At 40.5% G+C, this 23,553-nt stretch overlaps 3 protein-coding genes across 3 annotated transcripts; all 3 read left to right on the top strand.

Moving 5' to 3' along the window:
• The first annotated feature begins 327 nt into the window (after positions 1-327).
• Positions 328-8,978, top strand: tbc1d17 (TBC1 domain family, member 17). The gene is made up of 17 exons (XM_075454000.1): positions 328-428; positions 1,132-1,227; positions 2,000-2,077; positions 2,178-2,295; positions 2,374-2,557; positions 3,328-3,439; positions 3,668-3,838; positions 3,948-4,064; positions 4,161-4,264; positions 4,437-4,531; positions 4,638-4,754; positions 5,553-5,653; positions 6,088-6,187; positions 6,333-6,430; positions 6,589-6,705; positions 6,796-6,882; positions 8,188-8,978. Exons 1-17 carry the CDS (start codon positions 366-368, stop codon positions 8,347-8,349), a joined length of 1,920 nt encoding a protein of 639 aa, XP_075310115.1. The 5' UTR covers positions 328-365; the 3' UTR covers positions 8,350-8,978.
• A 4,723-nt stretch (positions 8,979-13,701) lies between these two features.
• Positions 13,702-15,163, top strand: ccndx (cyclin Dx). Its single transcript, XM_075454821.1, has 5 exons — positions 13,702-13,770; positions 13,807-13,959; positions 14,074-14,289; positions 14,524-14,835; positions 14,976-15,163. Exons 1-5 carry the CDS (start codon positions 13,702-13,704, stop codon positions 15,123-15,125), a joined length of 900 nt encoding a protein of 299 aa, XP_075310936.1. The 3' UTR covers positions 15,126-15,163.
• Positions 15,164-15,821: 658 nt separating this feature from the next.
• nucb1 (nucleobindin 1) lies at positions 15,822-22,272 on the top strand. Its single transcript, XM_075454259.1, has 13 exons — positions 15,822-15,904; positions 17,834-17,957; positions 18,043-18,150; positions 18,263-18,395; positions 18,808-18,911; positions 19,013-19,198; positions 19,296-19,386; positions 19,472-19,530; positions 19,708-19,800; positions 19,884-19,973; positions 21,397-21,567; positions 21,698-21,806; positions 21,899-22,272. Exons 2-13 carry the CDS (start codon positions 17,838-17,840, stop codon positions 21,970-21,972), a joined length of 1,338 nt encoding a protein of 445 aa, XP_075310374.1. The 5' UTR covers positions 15,822-15,904; positions 17,834-17,837; the 3' UTR covers positions 21,973-22,272.
• The last annotated feature ends 1,281 nt before the right edge of the window (positions 22,273-23,553 follow it).

A 23,553-nucleotide genomic window follows, 5' to 3' on the forward strand; every position in this document is an offset into this window, starting at 1 on the left:
AGCATAGCAGAACCTTGTCACATGTGTGAAACATTTCCCTGTGACAGACTACCTCTGAAATTCGGCCTGAACATGAGAGTTAGGTCTTGGGAAGAATGTGAGGGAAAGTTTGCTGACATCTAGTGGTCAATATGCATTACTTGAGAAATACTCAAGTTCGAAATACTGATCACGACTTTAAAAATGGCAGTTATATTAACTGTATGACATAAAGTTTTCCTGAGTAAGAATTATCATTAGAATAATGTCATCTATAAAATCAACCAAACAGAATATATCCTGCGGTGCCATTGGCTGTTTTGTGGCGTTACGTTTCTTAGTGGGCGGGACTTTGCGTTAGCCGGAAGTATGACGTAACATTTGTTATGGAAAAACGGAGCAGCCAAACAAGCGAAAGAAAAATGGAGGAAATCGTAGAGGATTACAAGGTATTCTCATTTCTGTGTTTCATTTTCTGTTTTAACTCGAACTGTTTTTGTTCATAAGTGTCGGTCACCTGATGGTGGAATACAGAGTCAAACTTCTTAAGCTCGCTGTTAGCTGATGCTAAAGCTAGTTTTCGGTTGTCAATAACGTTCAATACAGTAAATCCGGACATTGTCAGCTTTACGTTGTCATCTGGCTACAAATAAGAGGTCTGATTTTGTCGTGTATATCTATATGTGTAATTATATATACACAATAGCTTGCTGACAAAGTAGTTCGATCAACATATAAAAGTCTACATAAGTTTCCCAGTCGGATAGATAGACTGGTTTTCACCCACCGACCTGATAAACGGGTCACCCCATAATCATGTGATACGACGGTGTCATAGGCGCTTTGTCTTATGATCATACCTGTTACAGCTACACGTTAGCCGTCTGAGGGGACATTGTATGCTCAGACTTGTTATATTTTTTGTTGCCATTCATGCCGGAAAGTCGAGACATAAAAAGTTGTTTTTTTCTAGCTTCTGTCATCTGTCAGTTTGAAATCATACTTGGCACTTTCACTGTTTTGATGAAAATATCGAGAAAATAGTCGTCAACTGAAACCCTTATTGATACAGTTATCGTAGCCATTACAAATGATATGTTAATTTTGGCTTCTTCGTATGTGTGTGTGTGTGTGGCATCATTATCTCTTCAGCTCATATTTGAGAAGGAGGGGGTGTATCTCCACACAAACGCCAAGAGGAGCAACCAGGACACCTCCATCCCAGGGTTCATCCGAGTTGTGGAGCGGGTAAGCAAATTTGTGCTTGCCAGGTCTGCTCAAACACAAATAATAATTTAAAAAAAATCATAAAATCACAGGAGTAGCTATCAGATCAACTGAAGTTCACTTATAAAGGATATTTAAAACAACCAGAGTTGACCAAAGTGTAGTACACAACATTATCGCACAACAAACAGTGCAGGATAAGCAGTGACTACATCTTATATGATGATTATATCCGTTGATACGAATGATAGCAAACAGAGTAAAACCTAGTGATGAAATTAGTTCCTAAAATAAATTGAAGGCAAAAATACCTCATTCACTAAACCCGTTGAATTTAGTTAAAAGCCAAGGAGAACAAATATGTCTTCAGTTGGGAAGTATTACACAGCTTTGAAGCCACTTCTGGAAAGACATGATTTGCCACACTAACTGATCTTGATCAGGGAACAGCTAGAAACTGTTTTTGGGAGCATCTAAGAGGTTCAGGAAATGCCCTCAGGTGTCACCCTTTAAAAAACCTTTAAAAATTAAAGAATTTTAGAATTAGTTCTGTATTTAACTGCAAGCCAGTTTGGAGATGTTAGAACAGAGGTGAAACTATCCCTTTCTGGTTCAGTTGGGAGTTTGGCTGCAGATGAGACAACAGAGACTGGCTGATACCCAAGTTGCAAAAATCCAGAATTGAGGTGAAGAAGAGAACGTTGTGATAACTGCCTTCATGTCATTGGCAGAAAGGATGGATTTCAGAAAAACAGAGTTTCACTGTTCGTCAAGCTAACCATCTGTTTTTCAGGCCGGGCTGCCAGCTTTAGAGTGGAGCCCACTGGAGGATGATGGTCACAATGCTCCTGCTGTACTTTACACCAAAAAGGTTCGCAAACATTTGCTTATGACTTGCAAAAAAATATTCCGTATTTGTGTTTATCGTGAAGCGAAATGTGCTTCTCACTGATTGGTTTCTTCCCGACTAGGATGGTGAAGGAGGGGAGGAGGACACAAAATTTGACCCTGGATATGAACCGGACTGGGCGGTTATCAGCACCGTGAAGAAAGACCGTGAGCACGTCCCTGTGAAAGATTCGACTGCAGGTCAGGCTTCGAGCTGTTTTGGAAAACATTTACATGCAGAAAAGATGTGAAACCCAAATATCTTGTTTTCTCTTGCAGGTCAGTGGGCTTTCAGTCTGCCTCTGTCAGAGCTCTACTCTCTTCGGAGGGCCCGCTTCTCCTTGGGCCGAAACTTTTTGGTGCTGACCAGCAGAGGTGGGCACCCACTGCCTCCCCTGCACTTCCACAGAGGAGGAACCAGGGAGCTGCTCAGGGCACTGCAACGTTACATCATCCTGGACCAGTGAGTGTGACAGATTTTAGTAGCAGTTTCTGGCCCGTTGTCACTGTTAGCGTGTCAGAATACATCTCATGTTGGTTCATGTTACTGTAAATTTAAAGTCTGCATCTTTGTTTACGCATAACTCTCAGTCCCCTTCAACTTGTGCAGAACACTGCTGCCCGTCTTTTAACCAACACCAACAGACGTGTGCACATCACTCCTGTTCTTAACTCCCTCCATTGGCTTCCTGTCCTTTATAGAATTGATTTTAAACTTTTAATGTTTGTTTTTAAAGCTCTTAACGGCCTCGCCCCATATATTTATCTGAGCTTTTAACAGTCCGCAATCCTGGTAGAGCTCTAAGGTCAACAAATCAGTTTTTGCTGGAAGTGCCCAGGTCAGAATACAAACACTGGGGTGACCGAGCCTTTTCTGTCGCTGTCCCCAGGCTCTGGAATAAGCTCCCAGTCGAGCTGCGTCTTATTTCTGACCTGGGCCTCTTCAGATCTGGGCTAAAAACCTACTTATTTAGGATTGCTTTTAATACCCAGTAGTATGATGACACTTTTATCTTATTTTATCTTATTTGATTTTGTTGTATTTTATTGCTTTCACTGTTCTTTTATTGTTTTCATTTGTTTTTACTTATTTGTCTCTTTATTTATTACCTGTTGCAAAGCACTTTGGCACATCGTAATGATTGTCTGTAAAGGGCTGTATAAATAAAGAACATTTACATTTACATAACACGAGCGGCAAAGACCTCACAAGGTGTCTGTTGTTCTCATCAGGTCACCAGTTGATGGGCGGCTCTTCCTCGCCTACCCTCATGACTCAGGTGCTCTCTCTCAGTCCTTCGATAAGCTGCAACTCCTTGATGATGGAGGCTCGGATCTTGTTTCGGTAATTTTAGAAAATAGGGAGGTTTTTGAGTCTTGTGTTTCTCAATTATTCATTTCTAAACTTCATTAGCTGCATGAAATATAAATTTTGGAGCTATTTTGAACTTTTTAGTATAAATATGAACCTCTATCTACCCAACAAAGTAAATTAAATTTGGATCAACACTATTTATAGTTAGTGAAAAATAATATTCTTGTTTGTAATTCTGCTTTTGTCCCACTTGAATAGCGATTTATTCAGGACCCATATGCCACAACATTTGGTGGATTCTCCAAAGTCACTAATTTCTTCAAGGCAGCACTTCGACCTCCCGATTCCCCGGCCCACTTCCGGACTGCTCAGGATCCCAGTCTGCATTCACAGCCCGATGATGAGCCCGGATTTGAAGTCATCACCTGTGTAAGTGCATTAAAAGAGACTGGTTTTGGAACCCAGTGGTGTCTAATAGATGCAGCTTACAGACTGTTTTTGTTAATATTTGAGATTCTTTTCCTCTCTGGGCATGCAGCTCGGTCCCCGACCTGATGTAACCAGAGGACAGCCTCTGAACAAATGGGAAGAGTTTCTAGATTCAGAGGGCCGAGTGAAGAACCCAGAGAAGATCAACGAACTCGTGTTCAGAGGGGTAGGATAGTAAAATGAGTAACAGTACATCCTCTCTGTGAAACACCTGCACTCTCTAACATGGGCATTTTTTTCATGCTATTCTTGTACCTTGCAGGGCATCACACCACCACTAAGGAAAGAAATATGGAAGTTTCTCCTTGGTTTTTATCCATGGAACAGCACAGCAAAGGAAAGAGAAGACATTCTTCGGGTCAAAACGTAACAGCTTTTATTCCTACACACACCTACACCCTCTTTGATGATTTGGTTTACTCACTTTCTTGCTTGTTGGCTTTCTCTTCTAACTCTCAACAGGAGTGCATGTTTTTCCCAAAATGTTGGACAACTCTTTTAAGCTAGTCAGCTGCTTTATGTTCCTCTGTGTCCACAGTGATGAGTACTTCAGAATGAAAGTGCAGTGGAAGTCAGTCAGTGAAGAACAAGAGATGAGGAACTCCCTCCTCAGGGGATACAGGAGCCTGATTGGTCAGCTTTGCAATCTGTCAAAAAACACGAGATGTGTTCATCATTTCAGTCAGCTGCGTGTCAGATGTGCAGCAGATGTTGAACTTTCTTTGTTCTGTCGTGACAGAGAGGGACGTCAGCAGGACGGACAGAAACAACACCTTCTTCTCTGGAAACGACAATCCGGGATTGACTCTGCTTCATGATGTGCTGATGACCTACTGCATGTACAACTTTGATCTTGGTGCGTATGTACGTAACGCAAAGGCCACCGAGGTGCGTTAGCTGCATTTTAGAGTGATCGTGCGTTAGTATAGTTTCCCTTTCATGAAATCCTGCGTAGTTTCTGAAACAGGATGTAACAAGAAATGAGTAAGGCAATGACAGTCAGCAAATACATAAATGATTTAATCAATTGCAGTTGTGCATGAAGCTTAACATTAAGGTTTAATAGTGTAGGGTTTGTCAAAAACCGAGATCACAAAGGGCTTTACAAGGAAAACAGAACATTGGGGTTATTTGTGCATTTCACACGTACATAAAACAGCATTAATTCACACATAAATACTCACATATTGACAAATTGATCTAAAAATGATGAAGTAATGTACTTTTCAGATGACATCCTGAGAGAGGAAGAGCATTAAACCAACAACAATTTGAGATTTTATCCCTATTTTGGATTTCTGATTTAAGATACTAGTTTGTCAGATCAGTCATTGCAAATAAATGATTTTCCCTTCATCATACATGTGAGCAGGTTGTACCCTGGCCTTGTCAGTGTGTATGCAGATGTATGAGGTCACAGCAGAGACACACACAAGAGCAGGATGCAGCAGCAAAGACCTGCAGTATAAACCTGTATCGTAACATTTGGTGACTTTTTCTTTCCAAGTTCTAAAGGTTTCAAGCTGTTTGGTTCCATCACAGCAACTGAAGTTAATCTTTTTTTCTTTTATCTTAATTTCTCTTTTTTTTTTCTATGCGCTCTGAGTGGGTAAAGATTTTCTCTGACACTTCATGTCCTTTTCCTTTGGTCCAGGTTATGTTCAGGGGATGAGTGACCTACTTTCTCCAATCCTGTTTGTTACCCAGAATGAAGTGGAGTCCTTCTGGTGTCTGACAGGCTTCATGGAGCTGGTGGTTAGTGAAAATTTCTCTGTTCACCATAAATCTACGCTCTCTGAGTTTCAGCACAAAGCAGGTTAGATTTTGAATGTTTCTCGCTATATACATACAGTATGTATATATATATATATATATATATATTAGGGTTGTCAAAGTTAAAAAGTTAACATAAATTCCTCTCAATGCCACAGATTTTGTTGATGCAGATTAACGTAGGCATGTTCTGTGAATGTGACCCTTGGTCCTCAGAATATAGAAACAAATTATAGATAGATAGATAGATAGATAGATAGATAGATAGATAGATAGATAGATAGACAGATGGATAGATTACTAATTTCTTACATTGAATTTAGTTTAGTGAAGTTTACATTTTTTATAAAGTAAGGGATCTGGGGGCAGCAGTAAAATAAAACCTATGATAAACAAGTCTTTTTTTCTCTCTGCAGCATCAGAACTTTGAAGAGTCTCAGGAGGCCATGAAGCAGCAGCTCCTTCAACTCAGCGCCTTGCTGAAGGCTCTGGACCCAGAGCTATGTGACTTCCTGGGTTAGTCAGCTTATATTCAGCCAGTCAGACTGAATGAGAGTAAAATAAACCCTGATGAGCCCTGAGGCAAAGCTGGGCGTCCGCAGGCTTCTGTATATTCTGTTTATCATAAAAATATAAAACACTTCCTTTTTGTTTGGTGCAGACTCGCAGGACAGCGGTTCACTCTGCTTCTGTTTCCGCTGGCTGCTCATCTGGTTCAAGAGAGAGTTTTCCTTTGAGGACATCCTCATCTTGTGGGAGGTTAGTGCTTTTTTTCACTGCATTTTTATACAACACGACCGCCGAAAGCAAATATGTAATGCAACTGCTTGGATGCTGTATTCCAAAAGTTGACATTCAGTGTTGTTTTTGGCTTCATGATGAACGGATGTTTTCTAACATCCTGTTTCCTGCCTCAGGTCCTCTGGACTCGTCTTCCTTGTGACAACTTCCATCTGCTGATCGCCTGTTCAATCCTCCAATCCCAGAGAGGGGAGTTGATTGGCTCGGACCACGACTTCAACACTATTCTGAAGGTATGTGTACGTGTGACGGGACCTCAGATTACAGTTACTTTATAGCTAAACATACCCATTTTATTTTTCTTCACCCTGACTGATCTGCAGCACATCAATGAGCTGACAATGAGACTGGACCTGCAGAGTATTCTGTGTGGGGCGGAGGCCATCTACCTGCAGCTGGTTCAATGCAAGGTAAGTCCTGCTTCACACCTCACCATTCAGCGTTCCATCTGTGGAATATTTCAGCCTAGGCTCTAAAAAGTTGTGCATCCTTCCTGCCAAGCCTGCACGTCAAAATAATAATCCCCGAACCCTTATCGGCACCAATTTCCCAAACAATAAATAACACTGACTTTCTTAAAGAAGTAACAGGCCCTGCATCTGTTTTTAGGACTCATTGTAGACTGAATGCATCATCAAGAAATTACGTTTTAATCAAAAACTAACAGTCAGACATTTGTATGTATGTGACAGATATGCATCATTCTTTAAACCATTCAATCATTTTATACATCCAGTGTCTGTGGAGGGAAGGCCTCACGCTCTAATGTAATGTAATGTAATGTATACTTGATCAACTGCACATATTTCTTACTCACATTTCATTTGTAAAGACCAGCGTGGGAAATCTGATACCAGATTTCGCAGCTTGTCATTTTAGGATATTTTAGATGATAGTTTGCAGCTGAGACGTTGCTGGATTTTTACTTTGGCAACACAGCCAGTTAAAGAGTGTTTGAAGCGTGTTTTAGGGGTGGCTCTGCTTTAAAAAGTGCAGCATAAATGAGAATAGTTTCTTTGTTCACGAAGCCCCTCAGTGTCAGTGTGGCTTATGTGGGAAATGAAGACTATTCATTTTCCTGCCAGCTGGTGATCATGGAAAACTTTGTTTTTTTTCGATGATGCAAGTGATGACATCATATATCTGAGGAGTGAAAATGAGAAAAATGAAAGAATTGCATTTCTTATGCAGTGTTTTATCAGATATTTGTACTCGGAAGGCGAGATCAACATGTAAAGTTTCTTCAGACCACTTTTTGTCGCTCTTTATTCTTTGTCTGAGTTCAGATAATTTTTCTCCAGATGTTTCTGGTGGATTCACCTGAAATGTGGTTTTAAGCCTATCAAAATGATCTGTCTTTGACACAAGTCTGACGAACTGATACAGGATTGTGTTGCAGAGCTTCTTGTTTTCCTCTTCCGCTTACACATGAATAACTGAAAATAGAGGAACATATCACTTCCTGTGTTCTTGTTGTGTTATATTACAGAGTTCTTTGTGGTAATTATTTATGACCCTTTCATTCTGTCAGTGCATAGTCCCTCCCTCTTTGTTCTTTTAATTTTTCATAAAATAACATTTAGATCTGTACTTTACGTCAAACTCAAAACAATTGCCGAAACGGGGTGGAAACCTTGATTAAGCAGCAGGCCTTGTGTAAATGTAGCCATGTAACTTCATACTTTACTCTCTCTGTCCTCCGCTGTCTGCCTCAGGAGCTTCCTCTCCAAGTGCAGCGGGTTCTGGGCCTCTACGTCCCGTCCAGCTCCGAGGAGGACAGCCCAGACTCACAGGCCAGTGAGATGCAACGCCTCCTCAGCCAGCCACAGGCAGGAGCTGCCTCTTCAGATCTAACACATGTTCCCAGCTATCCTTAGATCTGTAGGTCAGCTGGTTGAATGACATTTATCATGAAATGTATTGAAGATATTTATAAATGAAGTATATCCAAGAAGGAATGGAATTTGGTGAAGACTGTTGTTATGACTTGTCAGAGGCAGGGGGCACCGTTGAGGTTATTTTTCTTTTAATGTGAGTCCATGAATGTTAAAATCCAGGATGTCTGAACAGTGTAGCCGTACTTGCAGTGGTGCTTTTCTGTGTGTATCCTCCTTTTTCTTCACAGCTTGGCTTTTGTTGACACGACCCGTGTCTCTGCCGTTCTTTTTCTTCTGTATCCTCCCTTTGCTGCTGCTGTTAGAATAACCCTAAATCTGTAATCCTCCGTTTGTCCCTGGCATACTATCAGTGGGTTTTTCTGTCTGTCTGTTTGTCTCGTGGTCATACCCCTCCACTGTATCTGAAAGGGAAGGAGATGAAAGGTAAACTCACTGGCAGCGCCATGTTAGTACTTTATGATGCCATTCCAGCCCTATGCAAAGTTTTTGCATGCCTTATGGTTTTTACATGCTGCGCAGTAACGTTTTATGCCTTGTATTTATCTGTATTATGTAAAACCATTTTCATCTGCAAATTATTACCAAATAAATGTATAAATCTTACCAAATCATGTATTCAAATGTGTACATCTCTTACTCATCTTTTGTTTTAGGAACGATACATCTTGTCTTTTTCAGTAACGGCTGTTTGTTTATTAGAAAGTAGCATATATTATGCATGCTGCATTCTCCCTCTAGCCTCTTTTTAGCTTGTGTTATTTTATTTATTGTGTTTTTAATGTGTTGTAAAGTGTCCTTGAGTGTTGAGAAAGGCGCTTTTTAAAAAAAAAAAATGAAATATATATTATATTATTATTATTATATTTCACAACAAAACCAAAGATTGGAGTAGCATCAGAACCTGAGTACAGAACTGTGCAGCAACAGTTTCTTATTGTTTCATCACAGGTTTTGTCAATTTTCCTACAACCCCCAGATTGTTTGTGTCCCGACTAATAGTAATGTAAATAAGTTCCTTTTACATCAGTAAAAGCTGCTCACACATCGATGCTTCAGTATTAACAGTCTAATACTATCACTCACGTCGGCCTATTTAATTTTTATTTTGTTTTCGTGCTTTAAGCACAGTTTCTTGACAATACATGAGTACTTAGGGTCAACTATTGAATGCAGAAGTATTTTCAAATTACTGGGTTAGAATCTTTGGTGAGGATTTGAGCATTTCTTCTGTGTCAAATCTTACAAAGTAACTGGAAAAGTGTCGAATGACTAATTGGAATCCAGGTGCAATACAAGCAATACCGCAGAATGTTAAACGTCTGAAATGGATGTTACTCTCCGGTAGGGACAAGGACTTTGTAGATAAAATGAAACATTTTGTTGAATGAGTTAACATGAGATAAGATATGTCAAAATCAATTAAAGTTGTCAAGAGATATACAAGGAGGACTTTTTCAGCCTAAAATCCTTGATGGCTCTTCTTGGACACCATTGTTTAGTTCTTGTTGTATTTGGCGCAATATAAATAAAACTGAATTGAATTTAATTGAATTAAAATACAGCAGACTGTCAGGACTCAGAGGGTGGATTGCTCCAAGTTCTGGCAGGACAGGAAGGTCCATGGAAAATGAGCCTACATCTGTATTAAGGAGATCGCTTGTATGTACTTTAATATGGATCCATATCTGTAAACTATCTGTTTTTGAGATTTTCCAATGAGCATTTTCCTGTGAATTAAAAAAAAATAGTTTCTGAAACTATTTTCTTCACTGGTTTGGATGCTGTGCTCCTGGAAAGATTTCTGCAAGTAAGTCTGGCCGCATCTGTTATGATGCATAACCATGGCAACGGGAAAGATTTGTGCATGTAAGTGCTGCGGATTGAGCTTTCCAAAACCAGTTTTATTAGTCATGTGATGTGCGTGAGTCTTTCCTTTTAGAATAGAAATAGAATAGAAATAGAAAAATACTTTATTCAAATTAGTATGTGTTATATTTTACTGCTCAGGGAATGCTGCAACATCCTTCGTTATTATAGTCACTTTATTATTAACTAGGGTGACTTTGCAAGACTCCAAAATTAGACATGATTAAAAGAAAGCTTAAGAAGGAAAACTGTCATCTGAAATCACACCCAGAGAAAGTCATTCTTACAGTAACACTGACTTGTTGATATAGTGTCTTAACTTGTGAACTGGTTAAACTTTGGCCTCTCACCCCTCCTCCCCCACCAGCCAGCAGGTGTCTATGTAAGGGGAATGGTTGAGGGGAAAATAGGACCTCTGTTCCCCACCATCCAGGGAAATGAGCTGGAAAATGAGGGGCGGGCAGCCACACCTCCTTCTCAGGACCCGCTGCACTCCTCTTTTGGCTCGTCAGTGTCTCCTTCCCTCTCGGTGCATGTTGTTTGAATACAGCTGCGGTGTATGAATTTAACAGGCTGCTTAAACAGGCTGACGATCTGTCAGTCTGTTTCTGCTTCACCCTCCGCCCTCCCTCCCTGGCCACCCCAACCTGACCTCACTTGACTGGTAGAGCCAAACTCACTCACTCCCTCATTCAAACTCAATCTGCTTTCAGCTCCTTTCAAAGCCTGTTTGATGGCCAAAGGCCTTGTCGACAGCTTTAAACCCAATATTCTCTCGCTAATGCTCCAATCGACTAGGATTATGGTCTCGTCATATTGTCATCATGCAGAAAGAGCTCTCTTTGCTGTGAGACCTTGAGATTTGAATCTATGATACTTCATAAAAGATAATGATTTTACATGTTTTATTTTCATTCACTCCACTTTTAAGACACTTGTCACCCATATATCTCACTCTATTACGTTTTGCTCAAGTTTTAATCAAATAGTCAGAAAAAAAAATCATTGTTTCCATTTATTTCAATCACAAACGAAAGCTCACCAACCTTTATTGGCAAAACTGTGTGTATTTTAAACAAAGAACATTTAAAAAAAAAAAAAAAAGCTAGTAAAATCATCTGTGAGCAACAGTCCTAAGAAAATAATTTACAAATAAACTCAAAGCAACCGCAAAGAGACTCAAAATAATCACATGTAAAGGGAGAAAAAAAGCCCACAAAAACACTCAAAATGGTCATGTATGAAGACATAATCCACCCTCTGAGTGATTTAAAACCACAGCTTTTCATTAGTTAGAAACTGATAAATGCCTTTTAATTATACTGACCATAAGTCAAACAGCAATATTTGGCCTTGGTTACTCAATGAGTGTCTGTGTAATCAAATGAGATTAGCATGATAATTCCATAAATATAGGGATTGAGCTAAATTAAGGGGAGCGTTTTATTCCTAGCTTTCTCTGAGAAGATGCCTGACATTCCTGACTTTGATGGATGGATAGATAGATGGATTCAGAAGATCCAGAGAAATCTCTGTACATATAAGAGACTCACAAATAAATGGAGCTCTATGAAATGGAAAATGTGAATAAGGAAGCCCCAAACTCTTCTACAGCAGAAGTTCCGTATCAAACAAGAATAGGAAAGCTTTTCAAACCGAGTTTTATTTTATTTTATTAATTTTCACAAAAACAAACATTTCAAAATAACTTTTTAAGTTGCTTTTTTTAGTCAAGCTGGTAAAACTGGGTGTCACTTTTATGACGAAAAGTATGAATAATTGATGCTCAGCTGAAAACAAGTCCCCGGTATCACAGCATGTTGTCGACGCAGCCGTCCATTTAACTCCCATTAGAAACCCAACCTGCTATTGTAGTCCTAAATGTGTGAAAAGCCACCTGTAATGACTGTCAAATACAATCTGTATCTCCACTGGTGAGTGCGACCCTATTGTGACCGTCACAGGGTTCCCTGGGGAGTGTGTGAAAAGTGTGTCTGCCCCATGAATGCGTGAAGTGTGCGTTTGTGTGAGGAGCCAGCGAGCAGGCAGAAGGCCAGGGCCTGCTGTCTGACACTGATTTGTAAAGGGAGACAATACGGCTCATTGACCTGCCCGGCTCCACTGTCTGTTGCACATACCTCGCCCAGCCCTCCCTGGTGGCTCCGTTGCTCTTTAAACACGGGCAGCAGATTGCCACAGGCACAGGGAGGGGAGGCTGACGGGACACAGGTTGCTTTGACAATGAGAAAAGACAGAGAGAGCCAAAACTTTGATGAACACATTCACAGAGTAAAATGTTTGCATTTTGGCAGCTTTAGAGTCGGGTCATTCATGTTTCCATCTAATTTGATCATAAAGGGTGAAAAGCTTACGTTTCTAGACTGTGTTAGTAAACAACGTCTGTAAGTGTCCTTTAATCATCAGTTACCAATTAACCTGTAAACTGCTATTTCATTCATAAATTGACCAATTTATTGTTCAGTTTTTTAATCCTGCACCAACTAAGGTTTTATGTAATCCTTTTGAAGATTGTACTGTACTGTTTGTCTTATGAAATGACAGAAATGGTAATGTATGCATATCTCAAAGCCAAGTAATGTCTGAAAAACTGTTAATTTTTGCCTGCAATCACAATATTTTGCCAGCTGAATGATCTGATTATTCCATTTAATTTTTTTACACCCCCTTCCCCAAAAGAAACAGATCATTTTAAAACCTGCAAACTACTGGCTTATTCTATTACAAGGAGAAAAAATCCTATGATGAAGGTATTCATACAGTGAGTTTAAGGCAAATAGTAAGGTTTAAAGTTATTTATTAGGAAAATAACACAAAAAATTGGATGCTGAAGATATTTCTCTAACACGAGGAAGGATGAATACAAGTATTTGACGTATTTCCTTCCATGCTCACGTTGTAAACAAACACTCTCATCCCTTTGTCATCCATGCCCATTGTCAGAGTCTGGAGATGACCTTTTCTCTCTTGTCCCTTCGTTGTCTTTTCTTTTCCTCCCTTCTCTTTTTCACTGCCGAAGACAAGCTGTTGCTCCGTCCCTGAGGGCCACTCCTTCTCTTGTCCGCTCCTCCCTACCTCCTTCTCTCCCCTCTCCATCTTTCTCCCTCTCCCCACCTGTTGAAGCAATTGTTGCGCAGACCTTATTGTTTGTCTTCGTATTATTTTATGTCACTCATGAGGGTCACCGCCCCCTCTCTGTGGCTTTTTCCCTTCCCTCTTGGTCACTCCCTCTTTCGCTCCCTGCTAAGTATAAAACTCTGAGAGAATAATGAGGAGTGATATTCAGCTGAGCAACTCATGAAGAAAAGCAAGGATCTGCAGGGATTATCCATCTTGCACTTACCTGGAAAACATACAGCATCCCTGAGTGACAGAGGGACAAAATCTCTTCCTTTTCTTTCCCACTTGGACTATATACCCCAGTAGGCTGTGCAGATGGACAGAAGAATGTCTGTATCTCTTTGGTGTGAGGAGGTGGAGGACGACCAGAGCCAGGACCAGGAACAGAATGCACAAGTACAAGCACAAGGCCATATCAGGGGCTCTCCTCAGCTGAGAGCTGCCTGGGACCCCAGCGTATCGGGGCATCGAGTGATCCAGAGGCTGCTTCACATGGAGGAGAGGTACATGCCCTCCCTGCTCTACGTCACTCTCATCCAGCGGGATCCAGAGCGCAGGGAGGAGCTCGCCAAATGGGCCCTGGAGGTACCAAACTCCCTCTTGTTTCAGCATCTTGGTTTTCCTCGCAGTTCTGGGAGAATTATGTCATCACGGCAGCTGCATTGCTGATGTCTTCCTTCTTTTTTTTTATCTCTTCAGGTGTGCTGTGACTGTGGTTGTGATGAGACAGTCTTCCCCCTGTCTGTCTCTCTGATGGACAGGTTTCTGTCTGCATCTCTGTCTACACCCGTCTCACTGTACTGCCTGGCTGCCAGCTGCATTCTGATCGCCTCAAAACTCACAGAATGTGACTCTGTCACTGCTGACACTCTCTGTGCAGCAGCTGAGTACAGCTTCCAGTCTTCCAACCTGCGGGTGAGTTAGTTTCACAGCATCCTCTGACAGGGGTAGTTAACAGAAAGCTTAGTTTTCAAATCAAAGCTGTATTCCCAAGGGTCTTTTCCAACTCTGCGCCTCAGTTTTAGCACTAACTTTAACTTTAAGGGTAATCTAGATGAGCATCCTTGTGTTTCTGTTTCTTTTTCCATGCCATTCCTTAACAAGATTTTGTCTTAAGTGCATTATTGTGTTTCCTGTTCCCTCCACCAGGAAATGGAGCGTGTTATACTGGCCACCCTCCGGTGGGACACAGCAGCAGTCACTTCGCAGGACTTCCTCCCACATTTTCTTGCTACTTTGGAGGAGACGTGGGACTCGGAGCGGGAGCTCTTCTCCACCCTACGGCGACACAGTGACACACTGGCGGCCTTATGCGTGTGTGACTCCCGTTTTCTCGGAGCTCCACCTTCACTTGTTGCTGCAGCGTCACTTAACTGTGCTCTGCGGGGTCTTGGCAACAAGGGGTCCACTCAGCTGGCTTTCATGGGTGAAGCACTGGCAGAGTTATGCCAGACAGACGTGGTGAGTCTAAGTTGACTTTAAATGGTTTAAATCCAGTTTATTGTTTAAAGTTTATGAGTTTTAGGATGATTGCAAATACAAGGATATTGTCATATGTATATATTACAAAACCCATTTATTGTGTCTGTCTTGCTTCCCAGGCAGTGCTGCAGTGCTACAGTGAGATGATCGAATATGCCCTCAAACAGCGGCTGAGGAGTGGGCTGCAACAAGGCCCAACAGAGAAGGAGGAAGAGGTGGAGCATGAAAGGCCTGGAACACCAACAGACATGAGAGAGATTGATTTCTAAACACTGAATCAACTACATTGAAAGTATAAATCAATCAATACCCCTTAAGTTCATCAGTCAAACTGATATAAATTGATTATGACCTCAACATGCAATGACATGTACTTATATAACTTTAATTACTTTATTGAGTGACTGTTAATTTATTTCTGTTTTATTTATTTGTGAAAATTGTGTGCTCCATGTGCCATACTTGATTATCTATTTGAGTTATCTTTATTATAGGCCTAGATGTTTTTTGATGCATTATATTTATATCTTTATTTATGACCACGTGCAATTGTTCTCTCTTTTGATGTTAATTTATTACAGAAAGCCATGATTTTTTTTTGTGAGCTAAATTAAAGATACAACAAATCTATTTTTCAAAGCAATTAAAAACAAGAAATCCCACTTGTACAGATCTGTGTTCATGTGTTATTTGGACAGATGATACCTTCAGGTGCTCATCGTATACACGTACTTCCCATACCAACATAATGGGCTACATATTTAACACAAGTTTCCTGATAAATAATACAAGAAAAAAGGACAAATTTGAACACATTAATAAACTTGCACGTTTATCATGAGTTTACATAACCTCAGCAGCGATAATAATACATAAAGTTTGACATGCTTAGGGACAGCTAACGGGATTAGCTACACCGCACACTTATTTCCGAGTGTACATGAAAGCAGCACACGCCAAAAAAAAGCACTGCATTCTGGTGACGTCATTTTTATCCGACGCATAAACAGATTCGTGCTCGGCACATAGGAGCAGATTTAAAAAAACGGTAAGAAACGATGTATTTTTAAAGTGTTTCCAGTGTTTTGACGCATTTTGTGAGTGAGTTTAACATCGGCCAATATTTTACGTGGTATTTATTAAAAAAATGGGGGTTAAAGGGAGGCAACGTAGACAGAATCGTGCTAGACTTTTCTAGATGTTTTCTTAGATGTTACATCACCTGTTAAAGGACGTTTGTAAGATAAATGTGTTATTTAAGGTTAAAACTGTTTTCCATGCTTTACTGTTACAGACAGTATACTATGCAAACATCCATGTGTGCTGAATCCTCCCACGCCTTTTTCCACATCCGTGTCCTTGCTGAGCTTCTTAAATCATAAGGCATACAAGGAAAATACGAATAACGCCAAAATCATATTTAGATATTTTATTATATTCGTATCAACGAATAAGAAAGTAAGAAAATACGCTTTATAGAAGAAATGTCGAATATGATCAGGGTTGCTATCGCAGATGTGCTTTAAACTGGAGTTGTACCCCATTTAAAGACATTTTGGGAAGCATATGATTATTACAATTATTTATATTTTTCAGCAGCATGCAGTAACTTTCAGGGAGCGTCTCCAGAAGGTTTCAAATCCTGTGACCCTTAAGGAACGTTTGTGGAAAGTTCACTTAAAGTTAACCTCCAGGGAACCCCCGGGATTGTTCCATGGATAATGTTGAGAACAATAAATTGACCTCCGCCATCACTATTGGGGCTCCACCCCTGTGCTCATTGTACACAAATGACTGGATTTCACATTCCCAGAGTGTTAGGATGTTCAAATTTGCCAGATCTCTGGGAATGATGAAACTGCTAACAGCAGGGGGATTTTATTCCTGGTGGATCAGTGCCACTTAAACAACCTGGAGCTGAAACGTTGATTAAAAGGTGATCATTCTGGATGTAAAGAGTTGGGAGGCCCATCTTCCCTTTATTGTCAACAAGAGAGTCATAGAAAAGGTGACCGGCTTAAAATTTTTGGGGATGACAGTCCTGTTTTGACACTGTTTCATCGTTAACTTGTGGAGAGCATCCTCACTTCTACAATAACAGTCTGGTTTGGACATTTGTTTGTACTGAATGAGAACTAGTTGAACAAGGTGGCGCGCACTGCATCAAATATCACTGGGTTTGGCCTTCCACCTGTAGCAGAACTTTATTAAGCTAGACTTCAACAAAAAGACTTGAAGGTTTTAACAGACTCTTCTTACCCAGCTACAGGAACGGCCTTTTTTTTTTCCTCCCATCTCGCATAACATTTCAATTTAATTAAGATAAACACAACCGGACTTCAACAAAGCACATATGCCAATGCTTTTTGCTTCCTTAATTATCTCCATTTTGCAGTTGAAGCTATTTATTATTGTTTTGATGCTATCTTAGGTTGCTATATAAGTCTTTCAGTCTTCATATCTGAAGCACCTTATCCAGATGATATTGGTACGGCTGCTAAACCCCTCTTTGGGTATTAGAGTATTTGGGTTTTTTGTTGGTTTGATTTTTAAACTTGAATATTTTTGTTTTTATGTATCTGGTCTTACCATCTGTTGCGTTCTTTTATGCATTTTATTTATTTTATGAGTGAGTGGTGAGCTCACCACAACAGATTCCATTAAACTGTGTTGACATGGCAATAAAATATAGAATCAGATGAGATGGTATTGATATTGAGTGCACTTAGGGGCCCGTATGCATGTGAAATATTCCAAGGTGCATTTGCTTTGAAGTGAAAAGTCAGATTGGCGTTTTGTTGTGGGCCCTTTTAATGGAATAAAGTGCAACCTGGTGCTCTAATTGGTTCACATGGATTTCTTAAAGGTCCTGATTGACATACTCGTACAAAACTTGCATACTCTGGATTTATCACTGAGCCACAGAGTTGGAGAAGTGATTTGGAATAACTTTTTTTCACTAATGTTCATATTGCAGGAGGATGAACTCAAATCCTGGAGTTCTGCTGCTCCTGCTCATCTCTGCTGGGGTGAGGTCAGTGCCCATTGATCGCAATGTAGGTAACCAGGAGCCTAAACAGGAGGTGCAGGAGGAGAACATGGTAAGCATGTCAAATGCTCTCTTGATATTAGATTTAGCTGAGAGTCAGTTTGTTATAACCCGTACTTTCCATCGCACGTTTTCAGGACACCGGCCTGTACTACGACAGGTATCTCAGAGAGGTGATTGAGGTTTTGGAGACTGATCCTCACTTCAGAGAGAAACTCCAGACAGCAAACACAGAGGATATCAAGGTTAGCTTCTACTTGTGCAGCAGCATGGTTTGTTACCTCTTTTTTTTTATTTGTGACTGTCACACTGTGATCTCTCATTGAACTCACCTGGTCATCTTGTGTTTGTCACCAGAACGGGCGTCTCAGTAAAGAGCTGGATCTGGTCGGTCATCATGTCAGGACCCGGCTGGATGAGCTGAAGCGCCAGGAGGTTTCTCGCCTCAGGATGCTGCTGAAGGCCAAACTGGACAGCACCAACACACAGAGTGAGTGGGCATGCTTTCCTACAGGCCACTGAAGAATGTTTGTCTTATTAGACACAACTTTTGACATTGTAGACTCCACGAGATGCTAAAAAGAGCACAATTCAGATCACCATTCACTATCCAAAGCCATAACTCAGTAACAAAGGGGAAACTGTGACTATATTTACATCTGGAACTTGAATCATGAATGGTAACTATAGCTTGACATGCTGGTAGAAGCCCACCACCAGGAAGCTGTTAATCTAGCTGGCTTTTGAAAAATGTGATGATACTTATTAATACTTAATATTATTCAGTATAAATTTATGTCAATTATTAGTGAATACAGAGTTGTGCCTGTGTGTTGGGTAAGATATACAGAACATAATATAAGTGCAGCATCTGGTTTATGATGAATGCATCTCCTCTGCAGGTCTTCAGATGGACCACGCCTCGCTGCTGAAGCAGTTTGAACATCTGGATCCACACAATCAAAACACCTTTGAGGCCAAAGACCTCAAGCTGCTGATTTCTACGGTAAGATGTATGAAGATTTGCCCCAACTGACCTCGACTTTCACTTAAAGTCTTGAAAGTATTTTGAGAAAATGGCGTTTGTCTCATCGACTCTTCATCTAGGCCACTAAGGACCTGGAGAATTATGACGCTGAGAGACACGAGGAGTTCAAGCGTTACGAGATGCTGAAGGAACATGAGAGGCGGGAGTACCTGAAGGGTCTAGACCAGGAGAAAAGGGAGAAGGAGGAGAAAAGGATGCAGGAGCTGAAGGAGAAACACCGCCAGCACCCTAAGATTAACGCTCCTGTAGGCAGCAGATGCTTCCATGTTGAATGTATAGTAAAAAAACTAAATGAGAGCAAAACACGTTTTAATTCTTTATTTTACATTTTCCAAATCTCAGGGCAGTGTTGCTCAGCTGCGGGAAGTCTGGGAAGAGAGAGATGGACTGGATCCTCAGGAGTTTAACCCTAAAACCTTCTTCAAATTGCATGGTGGGTAAAAACTCTGTTGTTTGTCACTTCATTGAGATGTGTTTTATATGACAAAAGTTTATTATTTCTTCTCCACTTTATGTAGATACGAATGAAGATGGTGTTTTAGATGAGCAGGAATTAGAGGCACTCTTCACAAAGGAGGTATTCAAAACTGAGGGTTTAACAAACCCTTATGAGAACATTTAACATCCTGGATTGATGGTCTGTTTAGAAATATAGTTGTTTTGTCTGCGGAAATCAGTTTCTGTAGAAACAAGGAAAATGTTGACCTGATGGCACTGGAATAGCTTCTAACATCTGCTGTTGTCCGTGCTCCAGCTGGAGAAGGTCTATGACCCAAAGAATGAGGAGGATGATATGATGGAGATGGAGGAAGAAAGGCTGAGGATGAGGGAGCATGTCATGAACAACGTAGGTCTTACATATTTCACTTTGCTCTTGCACAATTTCCCATGATTTGCTTTGTCTGATACAGATCCGCACTCTGTTTAAAGGTGGATACAAACAAAGACCGGCTCGTCAGCCTGGAGGAGTTCCTCAAATCCACAGAGAAGAAGGAGTTCAATAGTCCCAAAGAGTGGGAGGTAAATGGCTCAGGAGTGGCCTGATGTGTGTGGGTAACTGGAGAGTCTATGGTTCAAGTCCCAGGATAACCACAGTGAAGTCAGATTAATGCTATCAGCTCTGGATTGAACTGGTTTAAATTTGCTTGGTTCAATGAGGGTCTGTGAGAATCAGGATTTATTAGAGAGTGATGGGAATGTTTTTAGGGTGACGCTGAAATGTACCCACACACATCCTTTACATATATCCCCTCTCACTAGGATGGCTGGAGTGGTAGCGTTCCAACAAAGGGAGATTATCCATTCTTGTCCTTGAATGTGTAGCCCACTTGTCAAAGTATGTCCTGGTTCCCCAACATCTGACACGGACCTTGTTAATCCGGGTGATGTCCGAGCTGGCATGGCTTCATTTCTGTGTCTCTTGCTCATATTTGATTCCATGGAGGTATGCCCTGACCGGGAATCGGGAGGTCCCAAAGTCAAAATGGAAGATGCCTCCAAAGGTGATGGGGAACAAGAGAGCTAAATCCTGTTGGACTTCCTGATAGCAATTCCAAGTGACAGCAACATGAAGAAAAAGAAACACAATGCTCAAGAGGGAACAAAGACTGAAAGAGATTAAAAAGATGTGCGAAGGGAAGGGAACATTAGTGCCAGTGGTAATCTGAGCACTCAGGATCGTGATGTCCAAACTGGGAAAGTGGCTCTAATAGATCCCAGGACCACCATCAGAGATCTCTGCCCAGAAAACACACAGTTCTAGGAACAGATGAGATTCCGCGTGGAACTCTGAAGCTCCCAGGCCTCTGTTAGAAGACCCAAGCTTGAAAGGGCGTCCTCCCATAAGAGGGGCGAGTAGTTTTTATATCTGCTATCCAGATACGTTTTGCCTGTGGTAATGCTCATCGATACAGTGCATATACGATCCATGGGTGACATTAATAGAAAAGTGAAGACTTGAAAGTTTACTAGTTGTTAAGTCAAAAGACTATTTAAAGGAGTAAGAAGCACTGAAAACTGCCAATATAATTCTGTCAATATTAAATATTCTGCTACAGTAGCCCTACTCCTATGAGCACAAATTCCCCTTGAATACCATCAAATGCCAAAATTAAAAGAAAATCCTCATAACAAATAATGATTTAAAATAAATAAATAAATAAATAAAAAATGTTTTAATGCATCTGATATATTGCCTGCATACTGATGCTACAGTTTAAGGTGTATTGTTGCTTATGAAGCCAAGATATCTCTATATATGTGTGTGTATATATATATATATATATATATATATATTTTTTTATTATTTTGGCTGTTTTTTTTTTCTTACTGCTTTCATGATGCTTGCCTTTCATGTGAGAAATGGGCATCTTGCCAAAAAGTATTTTCAGACTGTCAATAGAGGTGGTAATCTGTGTATTACATACTCGCCCCTCTCTCCCAGACTCTGGATGCCAACCCAGTGTACACAGAGGAAGAGCTCCAGCGATTTGAAGCCGAGCTCAAGGACAAAGAGGAGGAGCTGAAGAGGAAGGCAGAGACTCTTCGTCAGGAGCAGGAGCTGCTGAGGGAGAGAGGAAAAGCCCTGGAGGCCCAGAGGAGAGAGTACCAGCAGGTAACTGTTCCACATTACTGACAAAAGAAATTGGATTCTTTCAGTTTCATCAAGTTTTAAATTGAGTCATGGTGTATGGATAGAGCCTAAGTGATTTTTTTTTTTTTTTTTTTTTTTTATGTAATTCCAGGCTGTGCTAGAAATGTCTCAGAGGCCGAAAGACCAGCAGGCAGCCGATGGACAGCCTCCTGCGGGTCCTAATGGAGATCTTCAGTTTCAACCACAGGCTGAAGTTAAAGGTGAACCATCTTAGCTGGAACCATCAAACACTGTTGTTCTGTTTGTTTCCATTAAGTGAATCTTCCTATCTCTCTCTCTTTCTTTCTCTCAGTGGCTAAAGCCCCAGTTGAAGCCCAGAACAATCTGCCTGCTGAACCTCCACAGAATCTGCCCATACACACTTAAGGCAGCACCCTCTGACAGCCTTAACACACACAGGCTCGCACATTTTACCTTGCACTGAGACAGATGGGTTCTGCTAACTGAACGAGGTGAACTGTGTGAATAAACTCAGACAGGGCGGCTTGTTTATCGTTACATATTTTGCTGTGTGTTCATCTCTGTGGTCTATATTAGATTAAAGATTTCCAAACACCAGCTGTTAGTACATGTTTGTTCAGGTGTCTTCAGTTTCATTGAAGCTTTCATTCATGCAGTGTCTTCAGTATTAAATCACAAATAAAGTCCTAATTTAAAACCTGTGAACCAGACTTCTTGAGCTCAGATTATTTGTGGGAACTCATCAGGAAAACGTTTTTCCTTTCCTCCTCCTGCTTGTCATTCTACACATTTATTTTTATTCCTTTTCATAAAATATTAGGGTTTAGCTTTAAGTTGCATGCACAATTAGAAAGATTTTAGAAGAAGACAATTATTTTACACCATGACTACGACTGGCAGATGTACCCGAAATCTGAAAATAATCTAATATTAAGATTTACTGTTGAGATGAGACATTTCCACACGTTGGACTGTGGAAAGGACATTAGTTTACTGTTTTATTTACTTTTCATCAAACTGCACTAAAAAGAAAATGTATTGATGTTACCGTAAAAAAGGTCATTATATTTCAGTCTTTCTTAGTGTCACTGTTTTTTTTTGTTGTTGTTGTTGTTGATTGGCCAAACTTAGTACACTTTTAGGTATTCAAGTTTTTGGTTTGTGAGATACTTGATCATTGTTTCAAGTTATAACTGAACCCTGCTCGAATGTGAGGTGAAACATGTTCAAGAATCAACAAAAAGAAGAATAGTTGCCTCAAGGTCTTAGAATGACGATAATACAGATTCCTTTTTTCTACTCTTTGAATATTGATATGTACAGTGCATCACTGTATAATTAGCATTTTTTTGGGCTTCTCCTGGCCCAACTGAGCCATAAGAGCCAAACGTAGCTTGGAATAGGGCTGAATGTGTCTGTTGTGTCTGTTGTTGGGCTTCTAGCCTTGTGGTGCTTCACTATTTTAAGTAGACCTTATAATATTAAGATCCATCAGTATGAAATATCAATAAAAAAAATCATAGAAAAATAGTTGTTTACAGAATATGGCAACTTGGCAAAAGACAATTTTGGTTTAGAATGAGTCTACATAAACTGAGATGGTCAAAAGAAAAAGCTCAATTTAACCAAGTTTCAAATAGACATTTTTGTCAAGCTTAAAACTAAAAAAGCGGCTAGATTAAAAACTTTAATTGACAATCGTAAAACTGTAAACCGACTGTTTTGATAGATTTATTATGTAAAATATTTTGTAAGTAGTCTATAGCCCCTTTCACACTGCCGAATAACCCGCGTTTAATTCGCTAATTTAGCGTGTCCGCTGTTGCGTTCACACTGCCGACCCGGGCTGCCGCGTCAACTCGACTCGCCTTTCGACCCGCGTCGGACCCTAGTCTTTTTGCCGAGCCGAGTTTGGTGTGAACGCAATCGACGCGGGTCAGACGTGGGCGTGGCGTGACGTGAGGAGTTTAAAAGACAGAATGGACA

Source organism: Odontesthes bonariensis, chromosome 21, assembly GCF_027942865.1.
Source record: "Odontesthes bonariensis isolate fOdoBon6 chromosome 21, fOdoBon6.hap1, whole genome shotgun sequence".
Lineage (NCBI taxonomy): Eukaryota > Metazoa > Chordata > Actinopteri > Atheriniformes > Atherinopsidae > Odontesthes > Odontesthes bonariensis.

Coding starts and splice junctions, on each gene's coding strand:
- tbc1d17 (XM_075454000.1), top strand. CDS start 366: ATGGAAAAACGGAGCAGCCAAACAAGCGAAAGAAAAATGGAGGAAATC. Junction 4,265..4,436: donor GACATTCTTCGGGTCAAAAC/GTAACAGCTTTT, acceptor CTGTGTCCACAG/TGATGAGTACTTCAGAATGA. Junction 6,883..8,187: donor TGCAGCTGGTTCAATGCAAG/GTAAGTCCTGCT, acceptor TGTCTGCCTCAG/GAGCTTCCTCTCCAAGTGCA.
- ccndx (XM_075454821.1), top strand. CDS start 13,702: ATGTCTGTATCTCTTTGGTGTGAGGAGGTGGAGGACGACCAGAGCCAG. Junction 13,771..13,806: donor ACCAGGAACAGAATGCACAA/GTACAAGCACAA, acceptor GGCTCTCCTCAG/CTGAGAGCTGCCTGGGACCC. Junction 14,836..14,975: donor AGTTATGCCAGACAGACGTG/GTGAGTCTAAGT, acceptor CTTGCTTCCCAG/GCAGTGCTGCAGTGCTACAG.
- nucb1 (XM_075454259.1), top strand. CDS start 17,838: ATGAACTCAAATCCTGGAGTTCTGCTGCTCCTGCTCATCTCTGCTGGG. Junction 19,801..19,883: donor GGGAGCATGTCATGAACAAC/GTAGGTCTTACA, acceptor CTCTGTTTAAAG/GTGGATACAAACAAAGACCG. Junction 21,807..21,898: donor ACCACAGGCTGAAGTTAAAG/GTGAACCATCTT, acceptor TCTTTCTCTCAG/TGGCTAAAGCCCCAGTTGAA.